The sequence below is a fragment of the Leptonychotes weddellii genome, chromosome 5 (genome assembly GCF_054177405.1).
Source record: "Leptonychotes weddellii isolate Sample4059 chromosome 5, ASM5417740v2, whole genome shotgun sequence".
Taxonomy (NCBI): domain Eukaryota; kingdom Metazoa; phylum Chordata; class Mammalia; order Carnivora; family Phocidae; genus Leptonychotes; species Leptonychotes weddellii.
This window is the reverse complement of record NC_138373.1, coordinates 74,436,054-74,460,867: the sequence shown is the minus strand read 5'-3', so window position 1 is coordinate 74,460,867 and position 24,814 is coordinate 74,436,054. Positions and strand designations below refer to the sequence as shown.

Genomic DNA, 24,814 nt, shown 5'->3' with positions numbered 1-24,814 from the left:
ATAACATTGTGGATAAGACTGTTCAATATATAATGAGGGCTAGTGGATGTGTAAAAGAGAAAGACCAAAGGAAAATGATGTTGACTATTATGAATGCTATAATAATGTCTCTAAACTGAAAAAAATATATAAAGAAAGGGAGAATTTTGCAGTTCGTGGTATTTTTTTACAGACTTTTTTTTTCTTTTTTTTAGTTTCAGAGGTAGAATTCAGTGATTCATTAGTTGCATATAACACCCAGTGCTCATTATGTCAAGTGCCCTCCTTAATGCCCATCACCCAGTTACCGCATCCCCCCACCCATCTCCATCCAGCAACCCTCAGTTTGTTTCCTATAGTTAAGAGTCTCAGACTTTTTAAGGCACATCACCTTTATGCTAACCCTTCGGTGCATTTATCAGTGATATCCTGTTCCCTCTCAGTCCTCTGCATTAATACTGTTGGTTCACCTCTGACTTACTAGCCTTCTACATACATACCAAATACTGTTTATCTTTGGAAAAAGCTAGAATTTCCTGTCATGAAAAAAAACATAATTAATATTTTCTCTTTCACCTCCAGAAAGCTTAAACATGTGGACTGAAAAGTGGCATGTTTTATTAAAAGTTAATGAGCTAAACAATGAATAACTATCAGACAACAACTGTGGCAGAGCATTTTGTTACAGAGTAGAAAAAATAAAGGGGAAAATATGTCAGACAGCATCTACCACACTGAGAAAGTTTGTCATGCACATGCATACAAAATATCTGTAAAGTTCAATAATAATCCAATGGAATATACAAGCCTTGAGATATGATTTGAAGGAAAGGCAAAGATTACAGAAGAGGAGAGAGGAAAGAAATACTTTTTTTATCAGGCAGGGCAAACATCTAAACAAAGCTATGGAAGTATGAATGAGTATGATATAATCAAGGAAAACAAAGTGATCAAGCATGTTTGAACTAAGGATTCATGTTACAATATTTTGGGATATAAATTATCCTGTAAAAATCACTATAAAACGTACATTGCAGGGACCATTAATTAATCCATTATTTGAACATCTACTGATCACTGTATGTGTCTCAAGCACTATTCTATTTTCTGGGATAATATGGTGAAACAAACACACAAAAGTTTTGCTCTTATTGAGCTTATATTCTAGTGAAAGGTGGTGAACATAGAGAGCAAAGAAGCAAAGAAAGAAAAAAGCAAAGTAATTTCAGATCATGATACCTACTATGAAAAAACTCGAGTATAGATCTTTACTGGCGAAGCTTGGGGCAGGCCCTGGTTGCGTTCATTTCACCTTACAAGTAAATCTTGATCTGAGATTTAAGGTAATCAATCTGTCTGCATAGCCCTTTATTTTAATCAGGATATTTGATTATCCTGATTGGATGAATATACATTTCAAAATAAATTTAAAAAAAAAAAACCCAAAACAAGAAAAAAACCCAAAATAAAGTCTATCATGTATTTATCCTCTAGCTCCACCTTGTGGTCATTTTTTTCTTTTGCTTCTATCTTTAGGTCTGATCGCTCTGGATGTAATCTTCATTTTCTCCATTCCCTTTTGTAAGTAGTTTTGAATTAATTTCTATTCTGCCTAATCGCTAGATACTACCCAATAGAGACCCCTCTTTTAAAATGTTCTCTGAAATAGGCATACAATATGTGGGAATGTAATGATCACGGAAGAACAGAGAGGATAAATTTTTATTGTGTAAACTCAATATTTCTTTTAATGTATCCCAGACCAAAGATACCTCCATATTTAATATCTGCATTCCTTTATTTTCCACAATAAACAGTATTTTCTGGTGGATTTAATGCATGTGAGAGCAGCATGAAAAGTCAAAACTGATTTGAGTTTTGGGCTTAGGTACTGAAACGGAGAAGCATAGAGTGAAACTGGGAAAAGAGTTGTTTATTTATTTATTTATTTATTTATTTATTTATTTATTTATTTTGATGTGTTACATTTAAAAATCCTATAGCATATGTAAATAAATATGCCAAGTCTCCAGTCAGATATTTGGACCTGGTGATCAAACCCTGGCATGAAGATATACTTTTGGAGATCACTTATACATGGCTGTCACTCTAAGCCATGGATCTAGAAGAGCTCATCCAAGGATGAGCACAAACAGGTCAGAGGGCCAGGAACTCAACTCTGGGCCACAACAGCATTTTGAAGTCAGATAAAGAGGAACCAGCAAATCTTAGAGAGGATGAGGTAGAGAAGTAGAAAGAAAAACAAGATAATGGTGTCCTGTAGAGCAGAGTATTTTGGAGAAGAATTTTAAGTTAAAGGAATTATATCAGATGCTGCTTATAGGCTAAGTAAAATGAATCTGAAGAAAGAGCCATTGGATGTGATAATGTGGAGGTTAATGGTGATTTAGGAGAAATGTCCTAGAATTTGGTAGATGACTACAACAAGGTGTGCTATTTGATAGCATAATCTGATAAAATGAACTACAGAGATGCTGGAAATTTTTAAGGGAGACAAGTATAAACAGTTGTTGGTTTCTAAATTAATAAAATTATAATCTAAGAATAGATAAAAAGACTTTTAGGATCATAATAACAGAAAGTGCATAGAGAGTATGACCAATCTTTTTTCTTATAGAAATTATTAGCAACCAGGTGAGATTCCTCAGCACTGTTTTACCTAAGTATGATTTTTGTATAAGATTGTACGAGGTTAAATGCTTTCTTAGGGAACTTGAAGGTCTGAAAGAATCAGGGCAATGAAAATGAAAACTCAGTCTTTGCAAAATTTGGTGAAAGTGAAAGACGAGACAGAAAAACATCCTGAGTTCTCATTTTCATAATCACATAATCAATTTAACTTTTCCTCATATTGATGGTCTTTGTCTTTACCTAAGTTATGTAGAATAGTAAACGTAGACATAGATTTATTAATTATTTCCACATCTTTGGCAGGGGAGTTTAATTGATTATGACTCAGAGACTCCAAACATTTTTTTTGATTGAGCATGCATCAGTTTGAAAAAAAAAAAAAAAAGAATAAGAATGAGAAATACATGTACATTTATGTATTTAGAAATCATACATAAATATTATTGAAGAATTATTATTTTTACACTGTCTTTCTGCAACCTAGTGGATATTCACTCACGCCTCTGATACAGATGCAATTTATTCTGGAGAACTTTGACTAAGATAATCTTCACACAGAGTTGGATCTTGGGAGGTTTCAGATCAGTCCTTTTGCCATCTGAAAACAAAAACCTACACCAAATCATCTCCCAGTAGAATTATGTATTTGCCTTCTTACCCCAAAGGAAACTTTAGAAAAGATTCTTTAGTTCTCTTGCTCTTGTATGACTCCCAAATATTTTTTTTGAGTTCTGTGTTAGTTTCCCATTGCTGATATAACAAATTCCACAAACACAGCCGCTTAAACAACACAAATTTATGGTCTCAGAGTTCTGTGGGTTAGAAGTCTGACATGATCTTACGGGGGTAAATCAAGGGTGTGTGTGGGGGTGGTTTGTGTTGCTTTCTGAGTGCTCTGGGGGAGCGCCCATCCCTAACTTTGCGTCTCCCAGCCCACATTCCTTGGTTCTAGGCCCTCATCCTCTACCTTCAGCCAGCAATGTTCTATCTCTCTGACCGAATCTAGAAAAGGTTCTCCACTTTTAAGGACTCGTGATTAAATTGGGCCCACCAGATAATGCAGGATAATTTCTTCATCTCAAGGTCTGCAATCCTCTTCCCATCCGCAATCCCTTTTACCATGTAAACTACCAGATTGAGAGGTTCTGGGGATTAGAACACGCACAGCTTTGGGGGCTGTTACTCTGCCTTTCACAGGTTCTCAATAACAATGAATTTTCTTATAGAAATTAGTAAATTTCACAAGAAGTGATGGCATTAGAAGTAAATGCAGTCCTTTAAGACTCTGACACCGACTAAGTGACCAACTGCACGTGTGATGTGCTGTTTTCCTCTCACGTTCCTCCAAATAACAGCCAGAACGCTTTCTATATAAATTGTCTGCTTTTTACTGCTCCTGTGATGTTGTTGAAACAAAGTATCACAGTTAAATCCTTCTGCAGTGAGTTTACTTCAGTTTTATTAGAAACATCTTTTCAGGGCATTTTTTGTTGTTGTTGTTCTAAGAAAGGGAAAATAGAGATTGATTATTTTATAAGATTTTTAAAAAATTTTTTTAAGATTTATTTATTTTAGAGAGAGAGAGTGCACGTGTGAGCATGGGGAGGAGCAGAGGGAGAAGGACAAGAAGACTCCCTGCTGAGCAGTGAGCCCAACAAGGGGCTCGATCCCGGAACCCTGAGATCATGACCTGAGCTGAAACCAAGTGTCCGACGCTTAACCGACTGAACCACCCAGGCGTCCCCCCTATAAGATTATTTCTTAAATGAAATGTACATAACCTGTAGCTCAAAGAGACGTCAAGACTTAAAGATGCTCTAGGGATTCCCCATATCCGGTGGTCCATGTGAATATCCAGCACTGTTCTTGCATTTGCCCCAAACTCCATCTTCTGATTTTTCGAACCTGAAAGACTGCCTGCTTTCTGTAGGAATTTTAGCTGCACAACAATGACTGTTGGCTGCCCTCAGGTTAAAAACCAACTCAACAAACAAATTAAAAAAAAAGGGGGGGGAAGCACCATACCCCGTGCTAGTTGTTATTTGCAGGGGGATTATTCTGTTAGGGATTTAGCCCTGCCAAGGGAGCTCCCATTCATGCACAGTTTTAACAACTGTCAATTTCTTCTCTACGCCCCATTACCAACGCTGGGTCTCTCCCTCCTCCCTACCTCTGTCTCTGTCTGTCTGACACACACACACACACACACATTTGTATTTCTTAAAACCTCAGCCAGGTGTGGGTGGTCATTAACTACACAGTTTTTTCTGTCGTATGCATATCTCTCTGATATGAGTGAGTATAAACCGGATCCAATGTCTTCATACAGGATTAGCTGGCCTTTGACACATGTAAAAATGACAACCTGACCCTTTATTGAATAATTCAGAACAGCCTCTACCCTGAAGATCATGGGGATTCCCCCATGAAACCACCATTCCCTCTCTGCTTCTAAGTATCTAAGTTTCACAAGAAACAATGATGAAAAGAGCAGACAGATTGAGATCTATGCTATTTTGATTTCTAAAGAGAATGTTTGACTTCTCTCACTTTCTCTGCAAAAAAACCGTTTGTCATTCTGTCTTTACAGAGGGGCAGTGGGGTGTGTCTTGTGTCAGTTGAGTGTGTTTATAAAAGCTCCCGGCCTTGAGAAGAACATCCCGTTCCTGGGCCTGAAGATATTGAAACATTAATTACATAATTTATAGTAGTGCTTTCTTCTACAATGTCTGAAGAAGTGACTTACGCGACACTCACATTTCAGGATTCTGTTGGAGAGAGAAATAACCGCGATAGAAATAACCTAAGGAAAAGAGGTAGGAATTCAGACACAGCACGATGGGACCTTGGGGAATGTACAGGTGATAAATGCTTTTGTTCAGATGCTAAAGAGAGGTATGCTGTGGAATCTCCAAAATGGAGACAGAGTTGTGGAGTACACTAGTAGAATGAGTGTTCCCAATTTTGGCCAGAAAACATGTGGCTTCCAAGACCTCTTTAAATTGTGTGGCATCACTATGTATCATGAAGCTCTGTGTTATAGTGAAACATTGGACATGAGAGAAACCGAGTTTGGGGGCTAATAGAATTCTTTTTACAAATGAAGTCCTTGATATTTATACTTTGTGAGAGATGCCAGGCGAATATTCTTTTAGTAGCCAGATTGGAGGTCACTAAAATAGAGAAAATAGAGGAGATTTTTCTTTTCAAAGGTATAAATAACTGAAGAGAGAAATGGGAGGACAAGAGAGTCAGAAATAGACAAGAGATAATTCCTGTTTTATAAGTAGTTTAAAATTTTTTTTTAGGGAGTGGAAATTCCTAGTATAATTAGTAGTGTTGAGTCAGTAATAACAATATCCACATAGTATTTTATATGCATTATATTATATTTTTATCAAAATATATTTGTGAAGTAAATGCAATAATATTAGCAAAACTGAGTCTGAAAAAAATTAAACAATTTAACCAAGTTCCTACAAAGGATAAAAGCTCAAACTCAGTGCAGTCTTTAGCTCATTCCCTTATCCCCTGTTGGAAGAAATATTAATCTCTGTGGTCAGGAATCCAGTTTAGTATATCAGACTATATCCCTTATTTTCAAGAATCTGTTGACAGTTCAGGCTGTTACCCCAAATCATCTAAAATATAGGAACTACTTTCTTCTTCTCTTGGATTTATTTTTACTTTAAGTGTGTGTGTGTGCATATGCACGTGTGTGCATGGTTTGGGGGTGATATACAAAGACAACGGGAATAGGTTTGTTGTGAGTCTAATAACAGTGGTTATACATTTTTGTTTTTTTGTTTAAGTTATAGCTGCAATCCTTGAGAGAAAAGGAGTTGTGGGTGAGATGTATGTGATAGCACACCCGGAAATTTTCAATACATCTGTCTGAAATCCTGGGCTAGATGCCAGTAGATCCTAAATTAAGAAATAGTGTAGGTTAGAGTGCATATTCATTTTGTCTTTCATTCCATACTCATTCATTATCTATGAGATGATAAATAGACTGGATAACAGATATAAATAAAATCCACAATAACACTTGCCTTGTGGAGGATTGTAATCTCAAAAACTTGAGGTCTTTCCTGTTGGCAGGATCATCCAGAGAAGCAGTTTCTACAACATCTAGTACATGCATTTAGTAAACTTAAAGAAGAAGGATGTGTGATGATGTAAAACAAAACCCTGAAAATTAGGAGACACTCTTAAAGGAAAGGAAAATGGTGGGGAAGAGAAGTGGAGGAGAACTGATGGTGGGGCCCTCACCACACATCATTTTAGGTATTTTCTAGATGGCACATTGAAGAGGTAAGAGAGAAATAAACAGTTCATGTGTAGCCATAATTCCTCTGTTGGCTCTCTTCAGGGTATCCAGCTCTTTCACCCATCTGGCGTCAGGCTGCCCTGAGTCTGCTAACTCTTTGTCTGATGCTGCTGATAGGACTGGTGACCTTGGGGATTATGTGTAAGTATATTTTCATCAAACCCAAGAAAAGTGATCAGGAAACTCGTTTGTAAACTATGTAAATTCCTGTTTGGTTGTATTATGTGATCATAGCTCCTTCATTCTCCACGTCTCTAAGATAAACAAGCAAGGGACAGACTTGAGGATTTTGCCCTAAATCCATTTTCTCTTGATAAAGTAGACTGGATTATGAAGACAACTTTTATATTCCTCTTTATTGGTTGGAATAAGAAGGTTCTTTTCTGCATAGACACACATCCACTTATTATTCCAATGGTAAGAAATAGGGAGCCAAGGGAGGTGGGCTCAAGGAAGAGCATGCTGTCTCATTCACCCTGAAGACTTAGAACAAGACTGGCTTAATCTACTCACTCAAGACCATTCTAGTGTAGAAATAGCTTGCATGCTATAAAGGAAAAAGAGATACAAACAAGGAGGAATAGTTGCTTGAGATACCTCACCCTCTAAACGAAAATTGAACCACCTCCACAGAACAAGGGAAGCTCCACTCCCAAGCACAATAGCCAAAAAAAAAGTATTCTCTTGGTTCTGACCCATCACTGAGCCATCAAGGTTGAACAGGATAGGGAGTCCTGAACTAAAAATAAGTGGAAGAATATCGTAAGAATCCATACTCTGTAGGATATTGTTAACCATATGATGGACAGAGTAGTGAGTTGGCACAGTATTCCCATTTGGGGAACTTGCAGTCAAGAAAGTTTATTCTCTGAATGACACTGGCATCTTCCATGCTACTTTATTTTTACATATGTAAGATTTCATGGATAATTAGAATTTAGACATACTGATTTGGACATATGAATAGGGCCTAATGATGTAGCTTGCTCTTTTAGAAAGAAATAGGATGTTCTAGCAGCAGTAACAAATATTCAATACCAATCATTATGAGGATTAGCAGTTGATCTTCTATAATGATGTATATTTTAAAAATGAAGATGAGGGGTACCTGGGTGGCTCAGCTGGTTAAGCATCTGCCTTTGGCTCAGGTCATGATCTCAGGGTCTTGGGATCAAACCCCACATCAGCCTCCTTGCTCAGTGGGGAGTCTGTTTCTCCCTCTGCCCCTCTCCCCCCCGACTCGTGCTTTCTCTCTCTCTTGAAATAAATAAATAAAATCTTTAAAAAAATAAAGATGCAATGATACATATTCATTGGTTCACCATAGAATATGTGTGCACCATAGAAGGGTGAAACCTTTTTTCCTGAAGTGCAGTGCTTTTAGTGCAATAACTCTTAAATTTATTGTGATGATGCATTGCCTGAAGTGTTAACTAAAAAGGTAGATTTTGGGGTGCCTGGGTGGCTCAGTTGGTTAAGCTTCCAACTCTTGATTTTGGCTCAGGTCATGATCTCAGAGTCATGAGATCAAGCCCCACATCCAGCTCCATGTTCAGCGTGGAGTCTGCTTGAGATTCTCTCTCTCCCTCTCCTTCTGCCCCTACCCCTGCTTGCACTCTCTCTCTCTTTCCAAAAAATGAATAAAATCTTTTTTTTTTTAAAAAGGCAGATTTTATGGATCCAGAGCCAGAAATGGTCTAGTATGGCATTAAAATTTGCATTTAAAACAAAACCAGATATTTGGGTGATTCTGATAAAAGTGGTCTGTATACCATACTTTGAGATACCCATTGCCTTAAAGGATTCTATTCCTATTAAAACAACAATTACATGAACCAACTCCAAATAGAAAAAAAGAAAAGTAGTTCCACTAAATGAATGGCAAAATGCCTGGCACAGCCTTAGATTAAATGTCAAAGACATATAATTATTAATTCATTATTTTAATACAAGTGTAATCATATTTAAAATCTCAATAAAATTATGAGGATGAGCTCCAAACAATTTGGAATAGAAAGGCATCTGGTGTGTTCCTTCCATGATATTTCAATTATTGGAAGCTACAGATAAATATTAAACAATGTGAGAAATATTTCTGTGTTAAGAATTATCTATGGCAATGATGAGAATGGGAAGATATTTGAACTTATCTCCTGTTATGTCTTGGAGTTTTGCAGACATCTAATGAAATTAACTCAGATTCAGAGAAATTAAATCAACTTCAAAAACTCATCCACCAACAGCAGGATAACTTATCTGAGCAGCTGAGCAGCTACAGAAACTTTCCCACCGAGGAGGAGTTTCTCAAATCACAGATCTCCAGTCTATTGAAGAGGCAGGGACAAATGGCCGTAAAACTCTGCCAGGAGCTAATCATTCACACTTCAGGTAATTGGGACCTACTGGCCAGTCAGGTGCAATCTGTTGTCCCAGTTTGCATTGATCACATGTGCCACCTCATAGTATGAGAAAGTTGTGTTCTCCAATGACCTCTAATGATATCACACTAAATTTATAGAAGACACGGGAAGATATCAATTTATTTAATATTTTTGAAAACACAGAGGTGAATTTGAGAAGCGTCATGGAATGATACCAACCTGGATACTTCAGCTTCTCATTTTGTGAACTGTTTTTAGGTGATCCTGACATTTTAAGAAACTAAAAGTATAGCTGGTAATTCTGAGGCCAGTAAAGTGAGCCCTGAAGTGAGAATTTCAATCACTGTTGCTCCATCCCATAATCGGGAGTGACTTCATTTTCACAGGCTCCTAAAGCAGTATGGTTCCAGAATGCTGGGTCTCAGACCCTCTCACCAAGTTCAATCATTTAGTTTCTAAAACCTTCCCCATGGGGGACCTGGGTGGCTCAGTTGGTTAAGCAACTGCCTTCGGCTCAGGTCATGATCCTGGAGTCCCGGGATCGAGTCCCGCATCGGGCTCCCTGCTCGGCAGGGAGTCTGCTTCTCCCTCTGACCCTCCCCCCTCTCATGGGCTCTCGCTCTCTCTCTCTCATTCTCTCTCTTTCAAATAAATAAATTAAAAATCTTTTAAAAAAATAAAACCTTCCCCAGTCACTCTAGCATTATTTAATTTGTACTAATGGGTGTAATTTCTTTTTCAGACCACAGATGTAATCCTTGTCCTAGGACGTGGCAATGGTACCAAAACAGCTGCTATTATTTTGCAACAAATGAGGAGAAGACCTGGACTAACAGTAGGAAAAACTGCATGGACAGGAACTCCACTTTGGTGAAGATAGATAGCTTGGAGGAAAAGGTCTGGTTGACTCTCCTTCCCTGGTTAGAGAAATTATTCATGTCATAGAAAGTAAAACAAGTGGAATGTGTGACTCACAAAGTAGGAATTCAGTACATTTTGAAGGAGAATTAACATCTTACTTCTTTTTTTTTTTTTTTAAGATTTTATTTATTTATTTGACAGAGAGACAGCAAGAGCTAGAACACAAGCAGGGGGAGTGGGAGAGGGAGAAGCAGGCTTCCCACTGAGCGGGGAGCCTGATGCAGGGCTAGATCCCAGTACCCTGGGATCATGACCTGAGCAGAAGGCAGACACCTAATGACTGAGCCACCCAGGCGCCCCTAACATCTTACTTCTGCATTCCAGAATGTGGCTCACACATGACATTTTTCCCATTCTCCCTCTCAGGATTTTCTGAAGTCACAGCCATTACCCACGTTCTCTTTCTTCTGGTTGGGCTTATCCTGGGACCCATCTGGAAGGAGCTGGCTATGGGAGGATGGCTCTGGCCCTTCTCCATCCTTGTAAGTCACTAACTGTTGGCAGGGGGGGGTGGAATACTAAGAAAATCAATGTTAATTGTAAGAATTATAAATCTAGATACAAAAAAAGAGTACAACATACAAAGAAAAGAGAGCTTCAGTAAGAAATAATGAAAGCAAGAGTACCTAATTTCGTGTATGTGACAAACTCATGGCAAGACACTGAAGCTTATGTATTGGTTAAAATTTATTTTTTTATATAATAAACAAATAATACTTACACTTACTTTGTTCGAAGTAGTGTGAAATATTAGCTCTGTGATAAAAGCACTGTTATATTCCTATTTTGTGGATGAAACAATTGTCATAGAGAGATTAAATAATTTGCTCAAGGTCACTACCTCCTGAGTGGCAAAATCAGGACTGAGTGCTTCTGTGACCATGAGCTTGGCCTCTCAGCTCCCCTGGCTCTCCACCACTTACAATCCCAAGGGTGGCTTATCATAAGAACATACATTAACACATTTCTTTAAATTCAATAATTGTCAGCCATTTTCTAGGGGCAAGTAAGTCTGAATTGACAGATTAGTTTAACAATTAGTTCTGTGATGGGGATTTGCCAATTAGATTATACGGCAAATGTTTTTCACGATTTAAAATGAGCTAAGTCTGCCACTTCAAGGTTTTGAAGAAATATTTAAAGTACATACAGGATATATGATACTTTGAAAATTACAGTTTTTGCAACTATTTAAAGTTATGAAAAATAGGTGTTATCTTAAAAATATGGAAAGGAACACATAGTCTTGTAAAATTCTCTTAGCAACTACAAACCAAATATTTTGAGGAACACAGCTCATCACAACTATATTAAAATGATACAGTTATATCTGTATTTTTAATATAATATATGGTATTTGCATATCACATGAAGTGTTAAGAGCTTTGGCCCCTTTCTGGGTGTACTAGGTCTTTCTCCACCTCCCTTCCCATCAAATTATTCAACTGTTCACCTCCCTCCTGTCTTGCTTCTTAATGCATGCTGTCAAAGTTTCCTTAAGCTGAGTTATAATCACTCATTTCCATCAAGGATACTAGGTTTCTGCTGTGACTCCCCCAATTCCCTGAATAACACACAATGATATGTCTATACTTTTCTCCCTAGATATACTTTATCTTCACCCATTTCCAAGAATGCTGTCATGGCTTTTCCCACTCACAGCAATTTCCTGCTCTCTAATGTCCACTACTGGTCATATTAAATCAGTGAGTCTGGTTTCATGCAAGTAATCATGGTGACACGCACATGCAAAGTAATAAACACCCCCCCCAAAAATGACAGTTACTTCTTTTTAATGGAGCGATCCTGGGCATGAGATGATTACCAACTAACCTGAGGTATTTCTGCTACACCGAGGCTTTATAGAACAGGACCAGGATACCCTGTAAGTGCAGCTGTTTCCACTTTGAACTTTAAGAAGATGGGTCCCCTCTCCTAAAGGAGTTGTCATCATCCCGGGCCCCTCCACTCACTCCTAGTGAAAATATGGAGGAGGTGGCCCCCTGCAGCAAGGTTCCAAGTCTGTGGACACTGACGCCCTGAGGCTGTGCCTGCCACCCTAGGGGTGTAGGGGTGGTGGAACTGAGCTTCGGAACCTTCCCTACTGAGTAAGGCTACTCTTGGCAAATGCATATGCCAAGAGGAAGACTTAGTAAGCCTGGGGCACCTGGGTGGCTCAGTTGTTAAGCGTATGCCTTCGGCTCAGGTCATGATCCCAGGATGCTGGGATCGAGCCCTGCCTCAGGCTCCCTGCTCTGCGGGAAGCCTGCTTCTCCCTCTCCCACTCCCCCTGCTTGTGTTCCCTCTCTTGCTGTGTCTCTCTCTGTCAAATAAAGAAATAAAGACTTAAAAAAAAAATTTAGTAAGCACATGGGGATTTAGATCTGATGAGCATAATTTAGTAATGACATTTTTAAAAAAGTTTATTTATTTATTTATTTATTTATTTATTTATTTATTTGAGAGAGAGAAAGTGCACCGCAAGCATGGGAAGGAGGGACAGGAGAGAGAGAATCTCAAGCAGACTCCCCGCTGAGCCCCAGCCAGAGTCTGAGACAGGGCTTGATACCACCACCTGAGATCATGACCTGAGCTGAAATCAAGAGTTGGTGGCTTAACCAACGAAAGCCACCCAGGTGCCCCTGTAATGATATTATTGAAGAGTTATCACCAATTCCTTAGCAGAGGAACTAGGGACCGATATCAGAACCACATCTATGTAATCATTCATTTTCTCTCTGAACCCCTATCTTATCCTCTGTTCACCTTCCACATATGTGTGTATAAATATATATAACACAAAATTATATATATACAAAATTGTATTTGTGCATAATGAAATGTTATAACTTTTTGCCCAGGATATGATCTCATTTGTCTGTTTTTCTTCATAAAGTTCCAAACTAAAGAAATTGTAGTGCTTCTGATATAATCTGCACTGGGTAGTTTCTACCATGATAATGGCGAGGATACAAATTCTCAACCCAGAATTTAAGTATCTTCCTTAAATTATTCTACCTGGGATTATGATTAACTTGAAATGGAACACTCAGATTCTCCAGCTTTAAGAACTTTGAATGCTATGGAAACAGAAGTCTCTCAAAGTTCAGATAGATAGTCTTTTGTAACTGAGGACATTGAATTGTGATCAGATTTCAGATATGAAATTTGTAATTAATTAATTTTCAGATTCAGCGCTAAAGAGTATGCTCAGATCAATGGATCCAAAGGATGTGCCTATTTTCAAAAAGGAAATATTTATATTTCCCGCTGCAGTGCTGAAATTTCTTGGATTTGTGAGAAGACAGCTGCGTTAGTGAGGATTGAAGATTTGGATTAATATGCTTCTTCCAGATTCACCCGGATGTAAGGGACTTGTGGTTAAATTCATGTGAAGAAAGAGAAAGCTCCCCTACTAGAGCCAAAAACAGATGAAAAAAATGACTGTGATTTCAAACCCATCAGGCAAATAAACTTCACAGAACATTCTCCACTTCATTGTCGATGCCTTCTGATCTGATGTTCTGGTTATTGCTGGGGACCCTGGGGAATAGCTCTTCTATGGCCCTATTATTCTATCTCAGCGTCATTTCACTGAATTCCCTCTCTCGAATAAAAGATTCTTTTCCTGCTTTGTTATTGCATATGCACAAGTGCACAGGAGGATATGTAAATATTTAGCAGCCAGAACTGACACAAGACACAGCCCTGGAATGGCATTCAGGAGACCCTGTTGTGATCGCGGTCTGGGGGATTCTGGGGTGGGGGTCCCGGTGGCTAGAGCAGCAGTACTGTGCCAAGTGATTTGGAAATATCTTAGTATCTTAGCAAACGGTTTGTATCCATGTACCAGCCTTGTAATATAGGTGAAGTAGCACATCATTTAGTATTTACATTCTCATTTATTTAGATTAAGTAAATCCTGAGGTTATTGTTGTGGTAATCTGGACATTATTAATATAAGTTTATAATCTTTGCATTGAAATGTTATTTCCTTTAGAGAAATCCTAAAAAATTACTTGAAGATAGTAGAACCATTATATTTTATTTTTAATAATTTTTTTTAAGATTTTATTTATTTATTTGACAGAGAGAGAGATAGCGAGAGCAGGAACAGAAGCAGGGGGAGTGAGAGAGGGAGAAGCAGGCTCCCCGCTGAGCAGGGAGCCTGATGTGGGACTGGATCCCAGGACCCTGAGATCATGACCTGAGCCGAAGGCAGACGCTTAACGACTGAGCCACCCAGGCGCCCTATTTTATTTTTAAGAACTTTCCTGTGGCGCCTGGGTGGCTCAGCTGGTTAAGCCTCTGCCTTTGGCTCAGGTCATGATCTCAGGGTCCTGGGATCCAGTCCCACATCAGGCTCCCTGCTCAGCGGGGAGCCTGCTTCTCCCTCTCCCACTCCCCCTGCTTGTGTTCCCTCTCTCTCTGTCTCTCTCTGTCAAAAAAAAAAAAAACTTTCCTTTAACATAGTTGGTCAGTGTCCCTGCACTTTAGATGTCAAACCTTGTAAATCTAGAACTTGAGAGTTTTTCTGGGACAAACTTGCTGGTTTAAGAATAACGGTGAAGGAGTTAGTTTTCATTTGCTCCACATATAATTATATAGCTATGTATAGGCTAAAGAAAACAGTAAACCAACCTGCAATACTGATTTGTCTAAATCAGAGATCTAGAATTTACTGGAAAAACTGATATGATCCGAGTTCTGAGCTAGGTGCATTTCAGAATATTTTGACAGTTCTTTAAAAGAGCATCACCATAGGGACATCTAGTAGTCTGTTACACTCTAAAGAATTAAAATTGTGAGCTAATAGACAATTTATATAAACACTAACAGAAAGTCTAGAACACAAGAATTAAAGTCTAATGTGAAAATTATAAGCAAAATATATTGAAACACAAATTTTAAAATATAGATAATTATTTCATCATAGTTTAAGTGAACAGGCTTTACTAATTATCATACAGAAACCGAAATATAAGCTACATATACACAGATTAAAAAAGAAACTTTATTCTTTCATTCTTTAGTAGCTTACTCCCACTGTCATTCTCACAAAGATAAAATTATTCATTAAAGGTCAACAACTCTGCACCTGACTCCCACACATTTGGGTTTTTCTTTATTCCCATGGGAAAGATCATTTCTTCTTTTATTCCTCTATTTCTAACCATAGAAAGATCTGCTATTCTCTGTTGGTTATTTTGTTCCTATAAAGAGGTTACATACTTTCCCCCTCTGGTATTTTGTATCTTTTCATTCTTCTCTCATGCACACTCTTACTTTCACACTCACTAAAGGAGAGAACATTTCTGTTTCTGACCTCAGAGTGGCTCTGGAATTTGATCAGATCCTATCGCTCATCCCTGCTTTCTTGCCATCATGATGTCATCCCTGGCAGCCTTTACACTAGATGAGTAAACCCAAAGGTCTTGAGGATTCACCAAACTCTTTGTCGGAATAATTTATCCCTTATTGCTTTCTGGTACCTTGGCTTATAAGACATGGCATATGACAAGAATTTCTTTCTCTCTCTCTCTCTCTCCACAAAATTTCTGGAAGATAACCACACACACATATACTCACACATGCGCACAACACAAATGCATCATCAAAATTCCTGGGGAAAGGCCATGTTTTGTATTTATTTTTGGATAACTGCCTTTCCCTCATTGAGGACTACTGTGGTTTCCAAACTTGTCTTCACGTAAGATTTATAGAGATAGCCCCCCTTAAAAGGACAGATTCCCGGGCCGCATCTCAGATCTGTAGACTCAATGACTGAAGGGCAAGACGGCAAAAACTGCAAGTTTCACAAAGCCCATTGGTGATACTTAACTCAGCCTGGGTATTTGACCATGTTTGGCTAAATGACCTCAATACTAGCTTCCTTGAGCAAGTATGTTCAGAGGCAAAGGTGGTGGAACCATCAAATTGGAGGCTCTTTCTTTTCTGCCTTTAAAAAATTTTTATTTATTTATCTTTTATTTTATTTTTTTCCAGCTTCATTGAGTTATAATTGAAATGTAGCCTTGTATAAGTTTAAGGTGTAAAACACCATGATTTGATGTATATATGTATTGTGAAACGATGCCCGCAATAAGTTTAGTTAACACATCCGTATCTCAGTGGACAGCCCTTTCTCCTACGTTAGCAAAATTAGTTTGGTTTGTGTAGGCCAAATTAGGTCAGGTAAGGTCAAAATTGGGTCAAAAGTAATTCAAACCTCAGCTATTTCACTTTTGTAACCTTGTCTAACAACTCCTGAATGAGGAGATTGGTTGGGGTGGTCAGGGTAGACAGGTGATTCACAATTTGACCCATCTTGCTTTGTGGAAATAGTTTTCAAATCATGCTGTATGCTGAAATTATACTGAGGAGCTTTGAAGACATGTTGGTGCCTGAGATTATCTCACCTCTTAAGACTCTGATTTAATTGATCAAGGGTGTGGTTTGGTTATTGAAAAAAAATTTAAGCTACTTTTATGATTCTAATTTTCAGCTAAGGTTGGAAACCACTGGACTGAGATCATTCTAGTGACCATTATGTTGGTGCAGGTCTACCTTGTTGGCAAAATAGCCAACCCTCCATCATATATTAAAAGAGCAAGTGAGCTAGTCCCCTTGGTGAGGATTCCATGGCATTGGGACAGTGGGCATAGTGACTGTTATCTGAAGCTAAGGTCGATGGTATAATCGAGGCCACATGCTGAGCAGTTTATGTGTAATCACGCTTGTATACGTTTGCTTATATGTGGAGAAAGATGTGAAGGACATGTTATTAACGCTATTTTCCTCAGGGCAGGTATTCTGGTAGTAAAACTGGACAAGAAGAGGACATCATTAACTTTTAAAATTGAGAATTCATTGTGAAGCAGAGAACTGAAGAGAGGGTCAAATTTAGCAAGGTGATCCCAAAGCAAATGTAATGTTTCATTCCTCAGGTATGTTAGTCTTGCTGAACCAGTAACTTGAAGTAATAACATGGTTTTTTTCTCTCTCCTTCAAGATATATAAAATATAAATGAAGTACATCTCCCCTCAGTACTCTCAAAATATATCTTAGCATGATTTTCAATAATCTACAAAGACTAGGACTAAAAGTAGAACACACTGGGGTCAAAACACACTGGTTCACACATTAAGCCATTTTCAATGGCCCAGCAGATCATTTCTAATTTTATTCTATATAAACAACCTATGATCTTCTTTCAGTTTTCATAGTCATGGGCCTAGTGATCTTGAAGCAATAGGGCTAAATTAAATGGCCACCTCTAAATTAATGCTTGTTTTGTGGCTACCCAAAGACTCAGGAGAAAATCTGACATGAAAGGATATTTTTGACTCTTTTGAGGACCAGAAGAACTTGGTATTTCTCTAGGAGATTTTCCTCTAATCTCTGTTTGTAACGTGGAGATAGAGTGAGAAATTATTTTCTCAACATTCAGTCACTGTTAGAGGTGAGAGTGGTGTGTGTCCTTTTAGTTGCTTAGCTATCCATAAGACACTGTCATAGGTGTAATGCTGCAGGTATCTGCTGAGTGTCGTATGTGGAAACACTGAAGAAGGATTGATAATGTAGCTTCGGGTGTGTTCACCCAAAAGCTGCTCCGTGTTTTCTTCACGTTCTAATTACTTCTTCAGGCTGGGATGCATTTTCTATTTGTATATGCAAATGTAACTTCATTTATAGGTATAAATCAAATCTGTATAAATAATAAAATACAGTCTGTAGCTAATGTTCATGCTTCCCAGATCTGTTTGGACTGCCAACACTTTCTTCAAATTCCTAAAAGAATTGTGTAGATGACTGTGAAACCAAATGTGATATAATAATAATAATAATAATAAACTTAAAAATTCAAATACTCTGAGGAATAGGCCATTTATAAAATCAGGCGACACATTCTGAGAGAGGACAGGAAGATGAAGTTTAATGTCCCAGTTTTGGCACAGAGTTGAATGGTAGAACAGTCCACAGCATAATCTCCCAGTTTCTCTGCCCAGCACCTGGAATGGGAAAGTATCCCTTAATAGAGCAGTGAGCTGACAAGGTAAATCTCTATTTCAAGGGTCAAAATAAATAGTTTCTGGGAAGCCAAACATCTCTTTTTAAAAAGCCACACCTGGAGAGAATGGGATGTCTTGCTTGGGATGTCTTGGGATGTCTAGGTGGGGATGTCTAGCTTGGGATGTCTTGGTGGTTTTCCATCCAGAGCCTCTATGATTATGCATTGCAGGTGCTGGTGCTTGGTTTTTAGGGGGAGAAATACAAGTCATGAAAGACCAGAGGAGGCTTCTAGGCCGCAGCAGCAGGAGGCAGTAGACTACCAGTGAGACTAGCCGGTGTGCACGAGCTAAGGAATTTGAAAGTTCTGTTGTTCAACATCCTGGATGTTTGCTCTAATTTTAATGAATTACCCCATAATCAGCCAAGGTGATAGCAAAAACAGCCACTTCTGGACTATTAGACTAAGAGCCAGGGGAAAAACCTGTAGACACTATGCACTGCTTTTCATCTCAGCCCTCGAAATTTCACAGTACTGAGCAAAGGCAATTTATATTGGTATGATAGAAAGAACTTTTAAATTCTTATTGGGTTAATTTGGTAATGATGACAAGTCACAAGTTTCTGGTCTATTTCCTAGATTCTCAAGTCTTTTATAATTGTTTTTATTAGAGGAGTAATATTCCAAGTTTGCTTTTTCCCTAAGTGATTGGCTTCATCATTCAATCAAGTAATTCATAATGGAATAATCAAAATAATCTACCCTCACTAAATCAGATAATTCTTCATAAACACAAAAAATGTAGGTACTTTCAAAGGGGGCCAACAACTCCCTTGAAAATATAAGCTCATGTTTTTGACTCAATTCTTGCTTGGTATTTTACGATTTTAATTCAGAAAAATAGAATTTAAAAACATTTAAATTCATGAACTCAATTTATAAACTTAGTCGATCATTTGCAAATGTCACAAAGTTTTCTTTTGTTCATTTCTAAGTAATAACTGTGATTAAAGAAAGGGTTAAAGTCCAGGCAGGGAGAGATAGGAGGCCCCTGACTCCTCTGACTAGGCTCACACAGAGGGCTACGTGACCAGGTTCACAGAAATCCAAATCATAACCACACTGAGATACCACCTTACACCAGTTAGAATGGCAAAAATGGACAGGGAAAGAAACCCATTTAAAACCCATCTGAGATTTTATTAGACAGCCCTCTAATGAGTATCACAAAACCTTTCTTTTTCTTTAAGATTATTTATTTATTTATTCAACAGAGAGAGAGGGAGAAAGAGAGAGAGATCCCAAGTAGGCAGAGCAGCAGGCAGAGGGAGAGGGAGAAGCAGGCTCCCCACTGAGCAGGGAGCCTGATGTTGGGCTCGATACCCAGGACCCTGGGATCATGACCTGAGCCGAAGGCAGAGGCTTAACCAACTGAGCCACCCAGGTGCCCCTCACAAAACTTTTCATGACTAATTCTGTAAAGGTTTTCAGAATGTGCAACTACTACTACTTACGTATGTCCAGAAGCTTCTGAAACGGGTCATGTCATTACATTATTATTATTATTATTTATTTACATTATTATTAATTAATTAATTTATTTATTTATTTTGCTTCAAGGCAACACTGTGCTTAGGCCATTCAAAATCAAACCAACAGAGTTAGTGAAGTTGCACAAGTAATTTCATAGCCCAAATAAGACACCATTAAAAATGGTTCCAAAAATATGATGTTCCAAAAATATGATGACACACTGAAATTTAGTATGAACTTCCTTTCTCTACCAAAACAAACCTGCAGACCTATGAAAACACTGAAGTATCCAAAAAGCTACAAAAATATATTCATTTATGTTTTTATTATATCCTGATCCAGCTAGAGGGAAGGGTTAGCATTTAGAACATAGGATCCATCTTCAACAGCTGAAAAGCAGCCCTTTTACTAAGAAAGGAAACAGGATACTGAAAAAATGTATCCTCACCAGCGCTGTGAATTGTGCAAGACTGTTGAACCACAGATCTGTACCTCTGAAACAAATAACGCAATATATGTTAAGAAAAAAAGAAGAAGAAGAAGATAGCAGGAGGGGAAGAATGAAGGGGGGGAAATCGGAGGGGGAGACGAACCATGAGAGACTATGGATTCTGAAAAACAAACTGAGGGTTCTAGAGGGGAGGGGGTGGGAGGATGGGTTAGCCTGGTGATGGGTATTGAAGAGGGTACGTACTGCATGGAGCACTGGGTGTTATACGCAAACAATGAATCATGGAACACTACATCAAAAACTAATGATGTAATGTGTGGTGATTAACATAACAATAAAAAATTAAAAAAAAAAGTATCCTCACCAGAGAATACCAGTACATTTATAAAATATCACTACAGCAGCTTGTGACTCAATCACTAATTTCATGATATACTTGTATTTCCAAAAACATTAAAAAAAAAGATGTTCTCAGAACTCATGAATATTTCATTTTAAACCCATTTGGCTAGCAGACATGACACATAACTGAAACATCCTTATTTGAGATAAGGAACAAAAGAAAGAGAAACATAGCAAGCAATTTTTAGTTCCAGCTTCATGTCAGTAGTGGTTAATCTATGACAGGTGCCTAAATCACAAAACTTGTTAGCTTAAAATATTTTAGAAAAAAATCTTTCCTTAAGAATTTAATTGAGGGGCACCTGGGTGGCTCAGTAGGTTGAGCATCCAACTCTTGGTCTCAGCTCAGGTCATGATCTCATGGGTCATGGGATCAAGCCTTGTGTTGGGTTCCATGCTCAGCATGGCGGAGTCTGCTTGAAGATGTACTCTCTCTGCCCCTCTCCCCTTTCTCTCTCTCAAATAAATAAATAAATCTAAGAAAAAAGAATTAAATTGAGAAAGAGACATCAGCAGGATGACAGAATAGGAGGTTTTTTATCCCTTCACAGAAACACTAATTTGACAGCCATCCACATATAAAAACACCTTCACAAGAGTTATAGAATCTGGGTGAGAGATTACAGCAACTGGAGGACACATGGAAATAAGAAATGATGCACTGATGGGAGTATGAAGGACAGTCTCACTTTGTACACATCAGCCCTCCCCATGCCCAGGGAGTGTGTACCCAGAGAAACCCCCTCCACCTGGGAGCTCTCTCATGGAGGCAGGAGAGAGGAGAACATCTGACTTTGTCATGAAGTCTGGTGTTGGGCTGCCTCCATTCCAATGAGTCCCCATGGATGCAGACTCCTGACCTACTTCCACAGACCCAGGCTCCAGCCTGCTGTCATGGACCCAGGTGCCAGGCTCACCCAAATAGTAGTAAGGAGGGCATTGATGGTCCATGGTGTGATCTGGCAATAGATATGCAAAACATCACCCCTGGGTACTCATAATCAACCACTTAAAAAAGCAAGAACCATAAGAGTCTCTTAACAATAGGGAACAAACCAAGGTTTGCTGGAGGGGAGGTGGGTGGGAGGATGGGACAACTGGGTGACGGACATTGAGGAGGACACTTGTAATGAGTACTGTGTGTTATATGCAAGTGATGAATCACTAAATTCTACCCCTGAAACTATACCACACTATATGTTAACTAATTAGAATTTAAATAAAATCTTGAAAGAAAAAAAAGCAAGAAGCTGGGTGACTACGATACTTTCAAACATTTTTGGCAAACTAACAGATAATAATGACACTGGCTGGTTTGTTTCTACTGGACAAAGTTGGGAAAGAAAACCATTAGCTCAGGGATTTGAGCTCCTAGCTGAAGCTGCATAAATGATCTAAAAACTTTATGTAGGTCATGAAAGACACCCTTATATCCCCTAGCTATAGGGTTGGGATTGCTGAAAATCAAACCTAGAATCTCATCCTATGATCATTTGAATTACTACAGAAATTGAACTCCCAGTCTCATGGAGTATCTACTTTAAAGTGAGAGTATTAACTGGGGAGGAATGGGGTCCTGAAAGTTGGAATGGGGACATGTGGGAAGATCCTGATGAAGCTGGGGATATTGAGCCTCTAAATTCTGATGAGTCTTTTTTGACACTGGAAGAGATCTCCCCATTCCCAAAAGGAGCAGCCTTTCACTGCCAGTGGGAGTAGCCCCTCTACCTCCTTCTGAGAAGATTATCACTGCAATGCTGAGGAAACTTCATGGACTCCCTGTCTTGCTGAGCAAGACAATTCTGAATATCCTCAGTAGCTCCCTTTTGTTCCCCTTTACTTCTAAACTTATAACAAGACTCAAGTCCCAGAAGGTCCCAAAAGGTGGATGTACAAAGTGTGACCCATGAGGAGGTGAGCTATACTTCAAAAGAACTACTTGAGTTTTCTGATTTATACAGACAGAAATCTGGGGAACATGTGTGGGAATGAATACTAAGGATGTGGGATTTCACCATTAGGTGAAAGGAACATGAATTTGGGTCAGGCCAAATTTGTTAATATGAGCTCACTCAGCAGAGATTCTGCAACTAATATTGCAGCTTGGAGTGTTAGAAAGGGCTCTAACAATTTGGTTGGTTGACTAAAGCATGAACAAAAAGATGGCCCATCATGAGCAAGTTAGAAATACTAGAACTGCTTTGGTTTAATGTAAAGAAAGAGACTGAAAAGCTGAAGGAGATTGGAATGTTAGAGTGGATTTGTTATTTAAAACCTACTCACCCACACTGGGAGGGTCCAGAAGGCATACCTTTCACCATGAGAAATCAATTTGTGAGGGAAACCCCCAGCATCTTTGAAGAACTCTGAAATCACTCTTCTCTGTGGACTAGGCTTACTTACAGTAGGAACTGCAGTCACTGAATTGGGAAACCTAGATGCAATGGAGCTAATTGGATCCCAGGTGGCAGTGGCCAAGGCAGTATTTAACTGCAAAGGCAAGATGACTGTGGTTACTATAACGGATCGCAGAGCCAAGCCAGCCATCAGAATACTCTGACTTACGTGGACCTGTGGCATTGGCCAATTACTTATGGTGTTCCCAGAAATGAAATAGATAGGAAGGCTACTACATCCTCATCTGATCAGTATAAGCAGAAAAGTTCTAGATCAAGTGAACAAAAGTCTAACCTGAACCACGAAACATAGAGCCACGTTTCTCAGTCTATTCTCAGACGTAAGCCAGTTTACACAACCAGAATGAAGGGTCTCCATGAGGAAGGATTTTGGTACACTGACTAAAATTTATACTGTTGATCTTTTCCCCAACCTTCCTCAATGAGACCTACAGCCTTTTACTAGGTTAACTGTGCATTGCACAAAAGGAAATAATCAGAACTTTCAAAGACTATTGGACGCTGGCTTGGAACTAATTCCAGGAGACCCAAGATGTCCCTGTCGCCCACCTATCAGAGTGGCAACTTATGGAGGTCAGGTGATCAATGGAGTTTAGCTCAGAGCCCTCTCACAGTGGGCTTCGTGGGTCTCCAAACACATCCAATGGTTATTTTCCTTTTCTAGAATGTACAATTGGAATAGATATACTCAGCAGCTGACAGAATCCCCACATATGTTCCCAGACTTGTGGAGTGAGTGCTATTACAGTGGGGAAAGCCCAGATGGAAGCTACTAGAAGTGCCTGTACCTAGGAAATAGTAAACCAAAAGCAATATCACATTCGGAGGAAATGCAGAGATTAGGGCCACCCATCATCAAGAAACGGAAAGTTGCAGGGGTGGTAATTCTCATTTCATTCTTCCTATTTGGCCTGTGAAGATGTATGGATCTTAGAGAAAGACTGTAGCTTATTGTAACCATCTGGTGATGAGTAGTCCAATTGCAGTTGCTGTACCAGATGCAGTTTCATTGTTTCAGCAAATTCAGTACATCCCCTGGTACCTGGTATGCAGCTATTGATCTGGCAAATGCCTTTTTCTCCATTCCTGTCGATAAGACCAATCACAAGCAATCTGCTTTCGCTGACAAAGCCAGTAATACACTTTCATTGTTCTACCTCAGGGGCATATCAATTCTCAAGGCCCATGGCATAATTTCGTTTGCAGAAATATTGATTACCTTTCCTTTCCACATGGTCTATTACATTAATGACATTGTGCGGACTGGACCTAATGAGCAAGAAGTAGCAATTACTCGATTTATTGGTAAGACATTTGTGTGTCAGAGAGTTTGACAAGTTTCAGACAAAATTTGACAAAAATTCAGGGGCCTTCTTTCTCAGTGAAATTTCTAGGGACCCATTGGTGTAAGGCATATTAAAATATCTCTTTTGAGATAAGATTAATCATTGCGTATGGCCTTTCCTACAACCAAAAAAGAGGCAGAAGGCCTAGTGGGCCTCTCTGCATTTGGGAAGCAATGTATTCCTCATCTGGGTCTGTTACTCTGGCCTGTTTATTTTTGGCTAAAAAATAAAGATTTGAGTGTTGCCTGTATTTTGTACTTAAAGCCATGTACAAAGATAAAGACTTCAAGAGAAAATATGTAATAAAAAGTGCAAAGAATATGTTAAAACTCTGAGGCACACCATTTGAAGGGCCAAAAAAGGAGAATGCAAAATAATTGAAAAAAAGAA

The 24,814-nt window shown here is 38.7% G+C and overlaps 1 protein-coding gene across 2 annotated transcripts; it reads left to right on the top strand.

Moving 5' to 3' along the window:
• The first annotated feature begins 5,267 nt into the window (after window positions 1–5,267).
• CLEC12B (C-type lectin domain family 12 member B) lies at window positions 5,268–13,916 on the top strand. 2 transcript variants are annotated; one of them, XM_031026776.2, is made up of 6 exons: window positions 5,268–5,447; window positions 7,004–7,102; window positions 9,131–9,349; window positions 10,085–10,239; window positions 10,630–10,745; window positions 13,540–13,916. In XM_031026776.2, the coding sequence occupies exons 1-6, from the start codon at window positions 5,357–5,359 to the stop codon at window positions 13,601–13,603; spliced, it is 744 nt and encodes a 247-aa protein (XP_030882636.1). In that variant the 5' UTR covers window positions 5,268–5,356; the 3' UTR covers window positions 13,604–13,916. The 2 variants fall into 2 exon arrangements, with proteins under 2 accessions (XP_030882636.1, XP_006732177.1); XM_006732114.3 differs by having other exon boundaries at window positions 5,269–5,447; window positions 13,453–13,916.
• Window positions 13,917–24,814: the final 10,898 nt, after the last annotated feature.

What these genes read in the sequence shown, in the direction of transcription:
- CLEC12B (XM_006732114.3), top strand. Translation starts at nt 5,357, where the DNA reads ATGTCTGAAGAAGTGACTTACGCGACACTCACATTTCAGGATTCTGTT. An exon ending in AAATAACCTAAGGAAAAGAG is followed by an intron (nt 5,448 to 7,003) that starts GTAGGAATTCAG and finishes GGCTCTCTTCAG; the next exon opens with GGTATCCAGCTCTTTCACCC. An exon ending in GCTAATCATTCACACTTCAG is followed by an intron (nt 9,350 to 10,084) that starts GTAATTGGGACC and finishes TTTCTTTTTCAG; the next exon opens with ACCACAGATGTAATCCTTGT.